The sequence below is a fragment of the Ipomoea triloba genome, chromosome 15 (assembly GCF_003576645.1).
Source record: "Ipomoea triloba cultivar NCNSP0323 chromosome 15, ASM357664v1".
NCBI lineage: Eukaryota > Viridiplantae > Streptophyta > Magnoliopsida > Solanales > Convolvulaceae > Ipomoea > Ipomoea triloba.
The window spans coordinates 663850-680216 of NC_044930.1; the positions used below are offsets into that span (position 1 = coordinate 663850).

Sequence of the window (16367 nt, forward strand, 5' to 3'; positions counted from 1 at the left end):
AATGGCCATACGGTTCAAAGTTCAAACAAGAACCACTTACAACATTGAGGAAAGAAACCGTACAGTTTTTAAAAATTTTGTTATGGATTTTACTGTACTTAATTGCCAAAATTTAATCTTTTTTACCATGGTACTATCCTAGGAAAAAAGTAAATAGTGGGATATTAGCCATTTTCTTGGTCCACTAAACTGAGATTTGAAAATGTATCACTATATGTCTATATCAGCTGGTTCACTTATCACATCAAACATTACCTTAATAACATCTTAGGCTCACTCATCTTTGTATTAACTATACTCATTTTCTATTGCAAATAATGTTTTATTAGGTCCACCCGTCATATTAAATATAATATATATAGTATCTGTTAGCCACTCATTATAGTTGAAGATAAGATGCGAATATGAGTTGTATCCACTCAATTAGTTGAAGATAAGATGCGAATATAGAAAACTCTAACTTTAATTGTATTTGTGCTCAATTATTTCCAAATATTTTTTTGAATAAATTTTTTTAATAGAATGATATATTTTCTTTGTGTTGATGGCAAGTTTGAAGTTGTTGTTTAATGATGTCTATATACATACAAGGTTGAAAGTTGAGGTTGTTCCAGTCAACATTCACAATCTCCAATGTTAATTCTATCGAGCACTAAGAAAGAGCCCACGCAAAGGGTAGTTTCTAACTTCTAACTTAGTTAATTAAACCACAAATTACCCAAAGAAATTATCATGGTACTCCACATTGAGGTCAAAGGAATTATGAACTATCCTATACTTACATTTGAAATTAGTACAATGTCATTATTAGGGGCATGTGATACTCTATATACACGGAGAGACGTTTTGTTTAAGTGGCAGACAGATATGAAAAATATAGTGTCCCACTAAGGTAAAGTGATTTGTTATGATATTCGTGTATCTGAAAAGTTTGAAAAGATTGGAATTTTTTCTTTTGCTAGGTAATGAAATGATGATTGCTACATTCGAGAATATATGACTAAAACATATCAAAAAGAATTTTTATTTCATTTTTATCTAAGAATAAATAAATTTTGGAGGATGAAGGTCTACTATTGAGAATCCAAAAGCTATAGTTAGTAACGAAAACACACAACATCATTCGTTTTTCTTGTACTTGCGTAACAGACAACGCCATGTTTTAGATGTTGAGCTCAACTCTTCAAGCTGCAGCCCAGAATCTACTACCCTTGGCTTATGATTAACAATGGGAATCAGAAATCTATATTAGGGGAATCAATATAGATGAAGTGAAGAACAAATAAAAACAATTTATTAAAGTTGAGAAGTAGTCCAGCCTAGAAGATGTTGCATTCATGTTAGGAGCAACCTTAGCTTAATAAAACACAAATCCCATAATGTTTTTTTGTCTGCCTATGAAGAAAAAGCCAGCACTTATAGCTAAACCAATGCAACTTACCTTCCTTTCTAGCCATCTCCTGACCTCTTCTGATCATCATCATCAGCTACTCTTACAATACCCTCTCAAGCCTGATGAATAATCAATCCTGAGAAATATTTTACAGACTGTGCAACCTTAGCCTTAGCCTTATCCTTAAACTTATCATTATTGTTGTCTGGTAATAATAATAACAATATAACTTTATTTTCCATCATCTCCACCTCCCTTGCTGAGTTTCAACCCATAATTCTCCCATAAATTTTCTGCATTGTCCCCCATCAGAAGCCTAAAACAGCTATCATTGATGGCCGGGTTGATGGGTTGATTTTCTGGGCAGTATGAGGCTCCATTGTTGTTGTTCTGGAAAGAGTAGCAGATTCCTAGGTTGTTGTTGTTTTCGTCGTCGTCTTTTCTTTTCTTGTTACATTCATTGCCGGTTACTTTATGTAAAGCCTCCATTAAAGCAGAATCTCGAGCTTCGATCCAAGCTCTCTCATTTGCCCAGAATTTCTGCTCCCTTTCCATTCTAGAAGCTTCCTGTTTTCGCCATTCTTCTTCCCTTAACATCCTCTCTTCTTCTTTGTGCTCAATCGTCTTCATTATTTTATCCAACCACGCTTCTTGTTTCTCCATTAATTTCCTCATTTGCCCGTCAATGAAATCCTTAATCTTCGCCTTCCACCGCCCTTTCCCCTTCCTCTTCTTGCTCGCCATCGCGCCGTGATCGCTGTCGGGGTCGTCCGAGGATGTCGTGTCGTAGTCCGAGGAATTCGACAGGCTGAGGCTGTCGGACACCTTTGAGTCGTGAAGAAAGGCGGCTGCGGCGGGGTCTTGGGCGGTGTTATTGGCCGCCACGGCGGCGTTGGTGTAAGGAAAATTGGATTGGGCGTGGTGGGTTTCCGACACGGAACCGGAATTGCTGGGTTCGCCGTAGAGAGCCTCGAGCTGTCGGAAAAATCTATAATGTTTCCCGTCTTGTCTCCCCGCTTTCCCCTCCTTGGTCTTCTTGTAATACTTGTACAAATTCTCGAACTTCTCCCTGCACTTCTTCCCGCTCCGCTGATACCCGTGTTCCTCGCACATAATCCTAGGAAGAAAACACACCAAAAACATCAACCCATGCACCATTAATGCTCACACAACAACCCTAATTCACTTCATGCGATATTGTGGGAGGAGTTTTGCGTATCCAGTGGACCGTTAAGTAGAAGGACCAGCACCTAATGTCCATTCAGAATGCCTACATACACCCTAATCGACTGAATGAACTATATAGAGCTGAAATAAATCATAGTTATTCAGTGGACCGTAAGGACCAGTATCTAATGTCCATTCAGAATGCCCACATACACCCTAACTGACTGAATGAACTATATAGAGCTGAGATAAATCATAGTTATTCAGCCGGCAGCTAAGTAGAAGGACCAATACCAAATGCCCACCAGGAACGCCCACATGCACCCTAACAAACTGAATGAATTATATAGAGTGAGATAAATCACAGCTTTTTAGTGGACCGCCGTTAAGTAGAAGAGCTAGTACTTAATACCCACCAAGAATGCCCACATACACCCTACTCCCTAACTGACTGAATGAATTATACAGAGTTGAGAGAAATCACAGTTATTCAATGAACGGTTAAGTAGAAGAGCTAGCACTTAATACCCACCAAGAAGGATCAACACTTAATGCCCACCCGGAAAGCTCACAAGAGGGTGAAACTCGGAGGAGGAGTTTTGCTAATCATAGGAAATCTCATGTTCTTTCATTGTCACGCCACCCGGTTGGGGAATAGTGCGCGACGACTTATATTTCTGGGACTGAGACTAGGAAAGATGGTAGCTTTGGGAGAGGTGCACAGTCATATCCCTTTCCCAAACGAAGTTACTTAATTGCTAATTTTCTATAAGTTTTAATGGCGGAAGTGACAGTAAAGAAGTGGTTTTTGATAGAGGTGATGACGAAATTATAGAGATGAATATGTGATCTGAATTCTCCGACTGAAGTTCTGGGTGTACTGTCATTTCCTAACACAGAATTAGCAACACATTATTAAACCATTAAAGTTACACATGCATCTAGGACGACGTGAAGGTGAACAAGCTAAAGAAATCTGGGAATTAATTAAGGTTGAAATATTTGGGATTAGGGTTATGATAATGGTACCTGGAGACTTCATCCCAGAGGGGGCCTTTTTGATTGGCTTCTTTGAACTTGGAATCGAGTCTTGATCGGATCTCAAGGAGGGTGAGGGTCTCTTGGCGAGGCCAGCGGCCGTTTCCGCCGTCGAAGCCGAGGCCGCCGGCGGCGGCGGCGTCGATGTCCAGGCCGCTGAAGGCGGAGCTGGACGCGCCACCGCCAGTGATGACGCTGGCGGTGGTGGTGGCGGCGGCGTTGTTGGCGCTGGAGTCGGGGAGGAAGTCGTGGTGGAAGGCGCGGGGCACCGGCGGCATGACAAGCTCGTAGGGGTGATGCGACGACGGCGGCGGCGGCGGCGGGAGATTCCGGTGGTGGGGGGATAGGAATTCCGGCGGGTGTGGGTGGGGAGTGGAAGTGAAAAGTGGGCGGTTGTTGATGAAGTTCCTTAGATCCGCCATTCCATACTGATCCTCCATTTACCGGAGATTCAAGAACGCGGCGGCGTGGGGGGTTTTGCGGTGGTTGGGAGGTTGAGGGCCGCCGTGAGAGAGCTGCGGCAGAACCGGATCGTGTCCTCAAAAGAAAAAGCTTTGAATTTAAGTGGTAAAAGAAGTAGGGGCTGAAGAGGAGGAGGAAGAAGAGGAGAGACCACTAAATGCACTGTTTACCCATTTCTCGTATCTCTCTCTCTTTGTCTCTATCCTACTGCTGCAATCCAAAGCTTTCTCTCTCTTTCTCTCTCTCTCTCCTCTCTTGTATGTATATGTATATAGTGCACGCTCCATCCATCTCCTCCAAAACATAACTCATATATTCTTATTCACAAAATGCGAAATTCTCTTGTCCCGTCTCCATCCTTTCGTTTGACCTATAATGAAAAAGTAAATTATGGTAACTAAGCCGTCCGGCCATTGGGTGGAACTGTGAAAGGATTAGAAAAACAACCTATATACTTTTCATATAAGTACAGTTCAATTAATTGACCAATTTAAGACAAGATCGATTGTCTGTGCAAGTCGACAACCTTGGGCATATATAATATGTAAAATATTATAAACAAGCATTTGGTTGTCTGTAGACTAATTGAGTCACATCCCAATTTGTCTTCTATATTCGTTTCTAGGACGGGAGCGTTGAATGACACTCAAATTTGAGGTTCAAACATATATATAAAATATTAATGTATAGTTCACTTTTAATTTAGACAAAACAGAAAAAGATATGTTGTTTGTGGCTTTTCAATTCAACATACACATGCGTAAAAGCGTGATAACTTTTAATTGAAACGAAACAAAAATGCATGAGAACTTCGGATTAGAGTGCAAATCAACTGTATATATTTATCACCTTTTTCTTTTTTCTTTTTGAGTTATTATTATTCGTTCGATTATGATATATGTATATTGGAGAAAGGTACGTTGTAGACAAATTTTTTTTTTTTTTTTGGGGTGTGTGGCAATTAGTAGTGAGGCAATAATTGACAAAAGTGTCTTCTTTTAATATATTCCAAAAAATTGTCAAAATCTTGCCTGCAGCATCATAAACCTATACACTACAATTGGAACATCATCAATGCAACAATATGCATTAAAAATCACTTTTCAAATAGCTTAATTTATAACTCTAGTTTCATAACTAATCTACTCAAATTAATAAAACTCTTATAATTATCAAGTTAATTGATTGATCAACCCCTGTTGAAATTGTTCTCGTGACTAGATATTTGAAAATTATGGTACTAAAAAAAAATAACGAATTTAAGTGGACATGAAGCTGCTAGGCTGCTAGCTTACAAATGAGGATGGTTACGTACGGTTTATACAACCCTAGCCGCCTAGCCAGTTACGTTGTCTGTGTTGCCTGGCAAAATGAACAACAAACAATATTGTACAAAAGTGACATTGTAGGTCAAAACATAACAACAATATAAGTGAAAGAGATAAGAAATAAGTGTAACCAAAAAAAAAAAAAGTTAAACACTTCAGAAAAAGTGAAAAACACGAGTGAACAGTACTTTCGATCAGTGTCCAGAGTACTGTTTATCCGCGTTTCTAATTTCAACATCTATTGTAGAGTACTGTTCATCCGTGTTTTTCAATTTCATAAATTATTTTAGAGTTTTAAAAATTTATTTTTATTTTTTTAGAAAAGAAAAAAAAAATCATTGGACAAGCCTTTTTCTATTTAAAAACTGTGGTGCCACACATAATAATTGTAGAACTTTGGAAAAAAAGTGTACTGTCATCATATACCTCTCACTTTTTAATTTGATTTTTTTTCCTTTTTGCTTTGGCTTGATTAATAATGTTATACAGTGCTTAGTGTACTGTCAATTTTGACACTTTTCTCCTTCACTCTAAGATCAGCAGTACGTTTTCTGATTCTTGTTTGTCTCTCTAGCAGTCTAGCTCAGAGTACACTATATATATATATATATATATATATATATATATATATACACACACATACACAGATATACATAACATAAGTACTTGCATATATATCTTCCTCTACGTATTGTATATGCATGTTGCAAATACATATATATTTTGATTTAATTTACAAGAAAGTTTAGAGTATACTATATGTCTATACGTATACTTTGATGATTTGCAGTCACTACTCGAATGTGTGTTGGGTGTGAAGTCCGTTTTGTGACCCTGTTAAGACCACAATAAGTTAAGTCAATATAAATTATCTATAGTTAATTGATTCAAACCTAAAAATCAACTCTCTCAAAAAGTTCAACTTGAACTCTTGTGGTTATCAAGTTAAGTCCCTACATGGCTACATATATCATATATGTTGTAGAGTAGATATAGTGGGATTGGAAATGAAGTAGGGGACAGGTACTATGTACGTGTTACTCTTAGTTGCATGATCTGATTTGTACATATATGTTCATACATGCCAAGTAACACAAGTTAGTCTAAGGTTCACATAGCTGATTGATGTTCGAATTTTTAGCTTAAAAATGGTATGTAAGTGACTATTTTGTGGTACAAATATATGTGGAGTTCACTTTCACTTTGGGTCGGGTCAAAGTGAATTCACACTCTTCGTAGTGAGATGAAGAAATTGATATATTTTACGCTCAAAATGGATAATGGGTGAATGTGAAATTGATTATTAAAGTAAATCCATTTGAGTTGGAAAATGAAGGTGAAAAGACTTTGAATAAGCACTTGTCACACATTTGTTTGGGAAGTGGGTTTGCACCACTATACATACAATAGCCTTTTAGAAAAAGGTTAAATTGTATAGTATAGAGGCCTTCTTTTGTGCGATCATAACAATTGGTTTTAAACCATCTCTTCCTCTTTCAACCTTTTTCCTACAATAAAACTGCCAACACTTTTGAAAATAATTGAAGTGCTCGCCTATTATTTTAGTTCGCAGGACTTTATGTTTGAGTGCTCAAACACTAAAGTTGTAATCCGTTTTATCATGGGAGGCTGACGTTACAATGCTCCTAGCACCATCAGGAGGTAGCGAATCGGTTTTAAAGAGAGTGTTAGTACACACGACTTGAATTTCCCCCTTCTTCTTCTTTGTTGGGTTTACAATCTCATATTATAATAAAACCCTCTTCTCGTTTTAGTTTTTATTTAGCATAAATAAATTTGAGTTCTTGGTTTCATACCAATTTTTGTTTGGGATTATTTTTCCATAAAATAAATCCATATTTTTATTATATATATTTCGTATATATATACAAATTTTGTGTATCGAATTATTCACAACACCAACTAATTGAATCAAACAGAAGGGCAATTGACATTTCCTATAAAGAGTCAAGCTAGCTTGAAAGTCTGTGATTATCAAATCAACAATTTGACTAATTTGGTTAAAAACTTCCTGCTTAAATCTGATTTTAAAAGAAGTGACCGGTTCAAGTCATCAAGTCCTATTACCATTCTTTAGAAGAAGCTTGATATTAAGATCCATAACCACTCATACTTGGAACTCACTAATAGTAATTTAGGTGGAGTATTCTATATATTCACTATACCTATATGCTAGCAAGATTTTTTTTTATTTAAAAATAATAAATAAATAAATAAAAAAACATTTCCCTCGAGGCCTCGATTCAATCGATATAAAATGCTTTTAATGCTTGTAAGTTAAAAAGTTACACATTTTCATGCAGATTAAACAATATTGAAAATATTCCTCCTAAGCGTTTCCCAAAAGGGAAAGAATGACGAATCACAAGCTAAACATTGCATATTAGGATACCTTTATTTTCTTACATATTTTTTTAATAATACTTTAGGCCAGACTAAAACATAATTAAACATTATTGTCTGAGCAAATTTCTAAGGAGGAGGACATTATGGTCTCACACTTTCATGATGACCACATTATTAAAATACAATTACTTTGTTTGGGCATTCCATTATTAGGCATCCCAATCAATTATTACGTGAGAAAACTATAGCCTGCATATATTAACGTGCAGCTACCTATAAATCACACCCATGCATATTTTATTTTTTATTTTTTATTTTTAATTATAAAGTGCACAATTGAAATTAATTAGTTAATTACTATTTTATTGATTTCGATGAAACCACTTATTAATGTTTCTTTTTTCTCCAATTCTAAGGACCCTATGCTTCAACCCGTCAGATGAGAAAATAATGTAAATCATGGTAATTTAGTTGAACATAAAAGTTAGATTTTTGCATACTGGCACAAAGAGCCCACCACTTTGAAATTTTTTGTACAATCGCTTAAATACTTGTAAATAAAAAATGACATGTCAATAAGATATCTAGATTATTGTCCCTATTTATATAGATCATATCAAAGTTACTAAAGAAAGTTGCTACTTTCCATAATTAGCTTTCTAGATTTGGGGTTTTGGCCCTCTCATGTTGATTAAAAAGAAATAAATAAATAAACATTTCTAGTGGTTCTAGTATTTTTTTTTAAAAATCAATTAGAGTCTAAAAACAATATAATATTATATTTGTACAATTAATAAAATTAAAGTTTCACCTTTTTGGTAGTTTTGTATTAAAAAAATCAAATTCAATATTTTTTAGTGACGAGGGAAATTCACAATATCACTATTTATGAGCGTAGATGGTAAACTTTTAGTGATGCTTATTCAAGAAATATATATATATGTGTGTGTGCGCGCGCGCGATTATACATATGTGAGATATTTGATAAATTATTTATGTTACATGTCAACTAAAATTCAAACTATCATTTAATTGCACAAGTGACGATTCCTCCTGGGCCAGCTCCCGTGCCTCCCGAAGCGAACGTGGGTGGACCCCGGACCGTTACACGGACGGAGAGAAAGACCCTGTAAATTTACCGAAAAAAAAAAACTAAAATTCAAACTATCATTTAATGAGGATCCAACATATTACATGCATGTCTTTTATATAAAAATGGAAAGTATTGTATACTTTAATTTTGTTGTCATGTGTTGTCTAGCATAGTGTATATAACTATATAATCGCCGGTTCATGTTTCCCATTTTGTACCTAAATGAACATTGCATATACTGTGTATGTACAGAGAATCAATTAATAGTCTAGATTGATGGATGAAGGACAAAGTAGGCATTTTAACCAATTGCAATCGCAGGAGGTAGAAAGGAAGGGGTGGAGGATAGGGAACACTTCATTAATAGCCTCCTTTACTGTTTGTCTGTTTATAAGGTAAATTGTTAATTTACATTTATAGGCTTCATTGTTTTAATTTAATTTCTCCAAATTTTATTTTTGTGACCTAAGCTTATTAACCAACTTGCACATATATAAATATGCTTGGTTTTCAATTCCACTGTTTCTATACCAAACCAAAAATTATAATTAGCAACGACGATACAAATTTTTTTCTTTATACGTGCATAACAACTAACGCTACGTTTCAAACAATATGTTGGGCATGGTCATTCAGATCCCCTCCCAACACAAATTCCCAGTAACATGAGTCAAATCATAAAAGTACCGATGATTGCTACGCAGTATAAGGAAATAAAGTTGTGTCTTCACTGCTAACTATATCTTTTGACATAGTGATAACTGTTTATTCGATACTCGTTAGTCGTTATGCGCGCAGTTGATAGGTATAATATGTGTTTGACCTGATAGTAATATTTGTTTTTTTTGAACAAAAAAGTGCTGTGGATTAATGCAAAAGATCAGAAACAATATCCGGTGGGACCGAATCCCAGTACAAAGTATAAGCCTGTTGCACAGACGCAACAGCTAGCCTATGAGCAATAACATTCATCGTTCTAGGAACTAGCCTAATATGAAAAAATGAAAAGGAAGCGACAGCACTCCTACAAGCATCAATAAACAAACCAACATAAGAATAAAATGAAGGTTGTGCATGTGATAAACCATTACAAAGTTGGGAGCAATCTGTAAATAACTGAACTGAGTCAACCTCCCTATCTCTGAGCCAGGCAAGAACTTCCTTACAGGCAATGGTCTCTGCCATAAGAGGAGAGAAGCAGTCGATTAGGACCAGCACTAGCAGCAATAAAGCCTCCACCTGGGTCGAGCAATACCGCACCGAACGCTGCTTTGAGGGTGACCGGATCGTAGGCTGCGTCGAAATAGCACACCGGAGTTGAAGGTAGCGGCACTTGAGCGATCTGTATTGCACCTTCTTCGTCCGCAGACTCGTCCGCAAACCGCCCAAAGTGCTGATGAACGTGATTGATCGCACTCCACGCATGTAACGCCGCTGCCGCAGACGCTACCACCCTTCTTGGCGTCGGGAGGTAACCATTCCATAAGGCATCGTTTCTTGCTTTCCATACATGATAAAGAATTACCACTGCCAAAAACACATCATCTTCAGGCAAGGAGCATAATAGATTTGTGAACCACAAAGTAAAGTTGTCACCCAAAATGTTAGAGAAAGCCAAATGAGATTCATGCCAAACTAATTGTGTAAAATCACACAAAACAAGGGCATGCATAACACTTTCATGACCAAAACCACACATTGGACATGAGGGATCCACCTCCACCCTCTTTAAAAGCAAATTTGTAGTTACAGGAAGAATATCTGAAAGTGCTCTCCACAAGAAAGTTTTCCACTTAGGAGGGACTTTAATCTTCCAAAAGGGGCTCCATTTATCAAAACTGGTTGGGGAATTCTCAAACTCTCCAACAATGCATCTATAACCACCCCTGACCATATAACATCCTTTCGGGTCACCATACCAAAACCATGAGTCCTCATAGTCCGGGGAAATAGGGATTCGTAATATACGGTTTACATCAGAGGGCTCAAAAATATCCGTGAGAATGGAGGGCTCCCATGCATTAGTATCTTCGTTCATCAAACCTGAGACCAGTGCACCACTCAAATGGGGAGGCATGGGTGTTTGAATCATTGGGTCAACCTCATCAGGAAGCCAGGGATGGCCCCAGATGAACGTTGATTTACCATTGCCAATTCTCCGCCTAACTCCACCACACACTAGCTCGTGAGCAGCCATAATACTCCTCCAACAAAAGCTAGGGCAGGTTCCCAAAGTGGCATCAATAAAAGAAGACCTCGGTTGATACTTAGCTTTGTAAACTCTTGCCACAAGAGACTGAGGCATTGTTAAGAAACGCCAGACTTGCTTGCCTAGCATTGCCAAATTGAATGCCCGCAGATCTTTAAATCCCAGACCCCCAAACTTTTTAGGTACACATAAGCGATCCCAAGCTTTCCAATGAATTCCTCTTTCAGCACCTGAACCCCACCAATATCTGTTCATGGTTCTCTCAATAGAGAGGCAAACCGACTCAGGAAGCAAAAAGACACCCATTGAGAAAGTGGGCATAGCTTGGGCGACACTTTTCAATAAGATCTCCTTACCTGCCTGTGAAAGCAACCTCTTATTCCATGAGCATATTCTCTGTTTAATCTTATCTTCAATATACGCAAAAGCAGCTCTCTTATTCCTTCCCACAAAATTTGGTAGACCAAGGTATTTACCAAAGTTTTGGGCCTGAACGACACCTAACACACCAGCCACCTCCTCACGAGCGCTCTCAGGAGTGTTCCTACTAAAACAAATACTAGATTTGTGATAGTTTACAGCCTGACCAGACATACTTTCATATGCATCCAAACAATGTTTAATAACTCCTGCTTCTTGGGCATTTGCTTTAAAAAACAAGAGACTATCATCAGCGAAAAACAGATGCGAAATGGGAGGGGCACCTCTAGCCACCCTACAACCATGAATGGAACCTTCTGCTTGAGCCTTCTGGAGCAGCAAAGATAGGCCCTCTGCACAGATAATAAACAGATATGGAGAGAGGGGGTCCCCTTGGCGCAATTCATGAGATGGCACCACACGACCACAACTAGCCCCATTAACCTGAATATTATACGAAACAGAGGTGACACAAAGCAAAATTAGATCAACCCATTGAACAGCAAAACCCAGGGCTAACATCATACTCCGAAGGAACGGTCACTCCATACGATCATAGGCTTTCGCCATATCCAATTTCAGAGCTCCCCACCCTACCAAACCGCATTGCTTTCTATTCAGATAATGCCCCACCTCAGCCGCCACCAGAATGTTGTCAGTAATGAGCCTGTTTGGGATAAACGCGCTCTGTGATTCAGAAATCAAACCACCGAGAAGGTGCTTCATCCTATTCGCCAGAACCTTAGCCATAATCTTGTAGACCACATTACACAGTGCAATGGGCCGTAGATCAGACACAGAGTCTGGAATATTCTTCTTCGGAATCAACACAACATTAGTATCATTAAGTCCAGGAGGGAAAGAGCAAGAGCTTAGGCAATTAATCACAAATGCGGACACATCACCACCTACCACATCCCAATAGTGTTGATAGAACCCGGGATTTATCCCGTCTGGTCTTGGGGCTTTATCAGGGAACATCGAAAATAGGGCTGTCTTGACCTCATCCAATTTAAAAGGGCGCAGTAGACTCTCATTATCACCCTGCGAGACCCGAGGGGCAATAGAGCTGAAGAAAGACTCCTGGGAGGTGGAACCACCCGACTTGAAGATATTCTCAAAGTAAGACAGCACAATAGGATTCAAGTCCTCTCCCTCAACCCACACCCCAGCCCCATTCTTAAGCCTAGACAAAGTATTTTTCTTCTTACGAGCAGAGACATACCTGTGAAAGAAGCGTGTGTTGGCATCGGCACCCCTCAACCAGTGCTGTTTGGCACGCTGCCTCCAAAAGACATCCTCCTGGGCCTCCAGTTGGGTCAGCTGATTCTCCAGATGTTGGAACTCAGCCAAAGAAGCTGGGTCTCTCAGCCCGCGCAAGTGCAGCTGCTTTTCACGTAGCAACTTGATGCGTTTACCGAACTTATGAAATCGATCACCGCCCCACTTCTTCAATCTATCACCACATAGCTGCAAACAGCTCAAGAGCCCATCTGTTCTCCCCTCCTGCCAGGCACACTCAACCACTCCCCTGCACCCCTCGTCTAGCAACCAAGCCATCTCAAACTTGAAGCCCTTGGGAGCCCCATTAATGTTCCACCGAGCTGGGTCAATACACAAGAAAATCGCTGAATGATTAGACGTACGAGTTAAGACATTTTCCACATAAGCTTTGTCAAGTAAATCACACCACTTTGTGGTTGCCAAAACCTTGTCCAGTCGTTCCTCCATCCAATCCAGAGTCCCCTTGCCTCTCTCCCAAGTAAACTGATAGCCCCGCATAGGAAGCTGAGCCAACTCACAACTCTCCACTGCCTCCCCGAACCCCTGAAGTAGAGCATCCGGGTGTGGATTACCTCCTCTTTTCTCAGACTGGAACAAGAGATCATTGAAATCGCCTAACACGACCCATGGTAATGCAGACCTACCGGCCAACGTCTTGAGTAGATCCCATGAATTCGATCTCCTCCCCCGCTCTGGAAAGCCGTAGAAACACGTCATTCTCCAACATGCAAAGTTCACAAGACTAACCTCCACATCGATATGATTCCGAGAATAACTCATCAGCCTGGCTGTACAATTCTTTCTCCAAAACAACGCCAAACCACCACTCAAACCCACAGGCTCAACATAGAACAGTCCTTCAAACCCAAGCTTGACACAGAGCCGCTCTGCATGCACCTGCCCCACTTTAGTCTCCATCAAGAACAAGAACTCGGGTTTCTTACCGGACACAAGGCCCACAATCTCACGAACTGTACGTGGATCACCCAAGCCACGACAGTTCCAACTAACAATACTCATGACGATGGGCGGGTCTGGTGACCAGAACCCGCCACAAGCAAGTTTTTTGGAACATCTGACATAACCACATCACCACTCCCACCACCATTGCGACAGCTAGTACCGCCATTCGACCCCTCACGGCGCCTTTTAGATACAACCACCACGGCCAAGTCGCGGCCCCCAGTCCCAGCGACCGAGCTGCCCTCCACCGCACTAGTCTGAACAACCTTCGACACAGCAGACTCCGGCTCGGGAACTTGTTGCGGCCCCTCAGGCGGGATTAACCAATGATCTCCCACTGCCCTCGGCCCCGTGCGACCCCCAGCCCGCAGTTCAGCACCGTATGCGTACTGCTCCACGGACAAAGGTGATTCCCTAGCTTTAATGCAAAATTTGTAGGAGTGCCCCAACAAGCCACATCAAAAACAATAGGTGTGAAGACGCTCGTACTTGAACGACACCCAGCATGTCGACTTGTCACGCTTCACCATCTTCATTCCACGGCGTAACGGTCGGGCTATAGGAATTGAGACTCGAATTCGGTAAAAAGTCCGCCACGGAACCCCAGCAAATCTATCATCACCGCGCACAAAGGTGCCAATAAAATTCCCGATCTGCTCGAGCACTAAATCGGAGGTATACCCTAGCGGGAGATCGTGGACCTGTACCCACATGTCAACAGAGTCCAAGGTTACCTCACCCGGGAGAGCACCATCGCGAACCTGTCTACAAACTAAAGTGTTGTTTTCAAAAGACCATGGCCCTTCCTCCAAAACCCTTACCATATCAGATTCATGATAGAAGACGAAGAGGAACAAGTTCGGTTGAAGCTCCGTTACTTGGACCCCCTTGACCGGCTGCCACACAGAAGCCATGACCTGCCGCATGAACTCAACTTTCACCAACTTGTTCGTGAGGAACCGTCCAACCACCACCCAGGATTCCTCCCCTCCTACCTGGATTACGCCAACACCCTCGCCAACCGGTTCGAACTCCTCCTCGTCGTCCTCCAAGGCCAAGTCCGCCCAGCGCGCAGCTAACCTCCCAACGCCGCCCTCCGTCCCAGTAGTCGCCATGCACAGCGTAACGGGGAGGCAACAACAGACGTAAACGCTGAAATCAGCGAAGAAAACCGAAGCAAAATATCGGAGAAAACACAGAGAAAACGAAAACCTAGGAAAACCCTAGTAGGAGAAGCAGAACCCTAGACGTGCTAGAGAGAGAATGAGACCATATCTAATTGATTGACCTGATAGTAATATAAGCTAGAGATTTATCTATTTGATTAATCCAACCTTCATTTTTGTACAATCAATCTATATTTTGTCGACCATATCTATACAACACATATATCTAACAAATGCAAGACCAATAATACAAGCACAAAAAGATACGTACATTGAAGTGATCAATAATGAATCCATTGTTAGTTCAATGATATATGGTGGCTAGCTTGCCCATGCAAATGATTAGCGCGCATAACACTACATAAATGGAATGCATATATATATATATATATATATACACTAGTATTTGGTACGCGCGATGCGCGAAAATTCATGCCCAATATTAAAACATTAATAAATACAAATAATTAAAATTTATAATTCAAATTATATATACACAAATAATATATGTATTTTATACACAAATATATTATTTACCCTTAATAGAAATTTAATTAAAATATAATTGAACATTAAATTAATTATATAATGATTATAATAAAATGATAATTAAAGAATAGAAAAAAGATATGATAGATATAGGTGTATGGTAATAACGATGAAGCTAAAAGTAACGGTGTTATAACGGTGTAAGGGTAGTTTTGTATAACAATAATGTAGTAGGGACAATTTTGTCTAATAACATTGAAGTGTACAACATTTAAAGCAAAATGTATATATTTATTAGCATACAAAAAGAGGGACATAAATCAAGGATATAACCTTGATTGAGACTTATTATGTTTTTAGATATATATATATATATATATATATATATATAGTCTGACTTTTCAATTTCAAAAAAAAATATATATATAGTCTGACTTTTCATGAAAACTGTCAATTTCAAAAAAAAAAAAAATATATAGTCTGACTTTTCATGAAAACTAGGTTATAACATGTGAAGCGGCTAACTTGTGGTTTAGTGATACGGAGGAGTTCTCCAATGTGAGGCCATGGGTTCTATTCGAACAGATGTTGTATTGTAATACAGGATTTTGTATTCAGAAACGTGTACCCTTGACTCTATTTTAAATGCATTGTTGAGCATTTTTAGATCGACCGCCTAGTGTCTTCTAACCGTGACAATTTTAGATCTCGTAATGCCCAAACTATCCTCACGAATGGAACGAAAAAAATATTATTATTATTGCAGCAGAGAAATGAAATGAAACCAATTGAATTCAATAATTGAAGATGAATTTGTCCCTGCAAAGGTCGGAACCAACTTTCAAAACAATGGACCCTCTTCTTCTTCGTCTTTTAGTACAAGAAAACAACACCTATTATCAGTCCACGTGAATAATAATAATATTACTACAACCTCCCCCCCCCCCCCCCCCCCCCCCCCCCCCCCCCCCCCCCCCCCCCCCCCCCC

At 39.5% G+C, this 16367-nt stretch overlaps 2 protein-coding genes across 2 annotated transcripts; both read right to left on the reverse strand.

Annotated features, from left to right (window-relative positions):
* Positions 1-1267: 1267 nt before the first annotated feature.
* On the reverse strand, positions 1268-4296 carry LOC116006217 (trihelix transcription factor PTL-like). The gene is made up of 2 exons (XM_031246515.1): positions 3590-4296; positions 1268-2510 (listed from the first exon to the last, which is right to left on the reverse strand). The coding sequence occupies exons 1-2, from the start codon at positions 4036-4038 to the stop codon at positions 1625-1627; spliced, it is 1335 nt and encodes a 444-aa protein (XP_031102375.1). The 5' UTR covers positions 4039-4296; the 3' UTR covers positions 1268-1624.
* Positions 4297-9715: 5419 nt separating this feature from the next.
* LOC116006746 lies at positions 9716-11999 on the reverse strand. Its single transcript, XM_031247234.1, has 2 exons — positions 10015-11999; positions 9716-9872 (listed from the first exon to the last, which is right to left on the reverse strand). The coding sequence occupies exons 1-2, from the start codon at positions 11997-11999 to the stop codon at positions 9716-9718; spliced, it is 2142 nt and encodes a 713-aa protein (XP_031103094.1).
* Between the last annotated feature and the right edge of the window lie 4368 nt (positions 12000-16367).

What these genes read in the sequence shown, in the direction of transcription:
- LOC116006217 (XM_031246515.1), bottom strand. Translation starts at nt 4,038, where the DNA reads ATGGAGGATCAGTATGGAATGGCGGATCTAAGGAACTTCATCAACAAC. An exon ending in CTCTGGGATGAAGTCTCCAG is followed by an intron (nt 2,511 to 3,589) that starts GTACCATTATCA and finishes TTTTCTTCCTAG; the next exon opens with GATTATGTGCGAGGAACACG.
- LOC116006746 (XM_031247234.1), bottom strand. Translation starts at nt 11,999, where the DNA reads ATGTTAGCCCTGGGTTTTGCTGTTCAATGGGTTGATCTAATTTTGCTT. An exon ending in TATGGCAGAGACCATTGCCT is followed by an intron (nt 9,873 to 10,014) that starts GTAAGGAAGTTC and finishes TGATGCTTGTAG; the next exon opens with GAGTGCTGTCGCTTCCTTTT.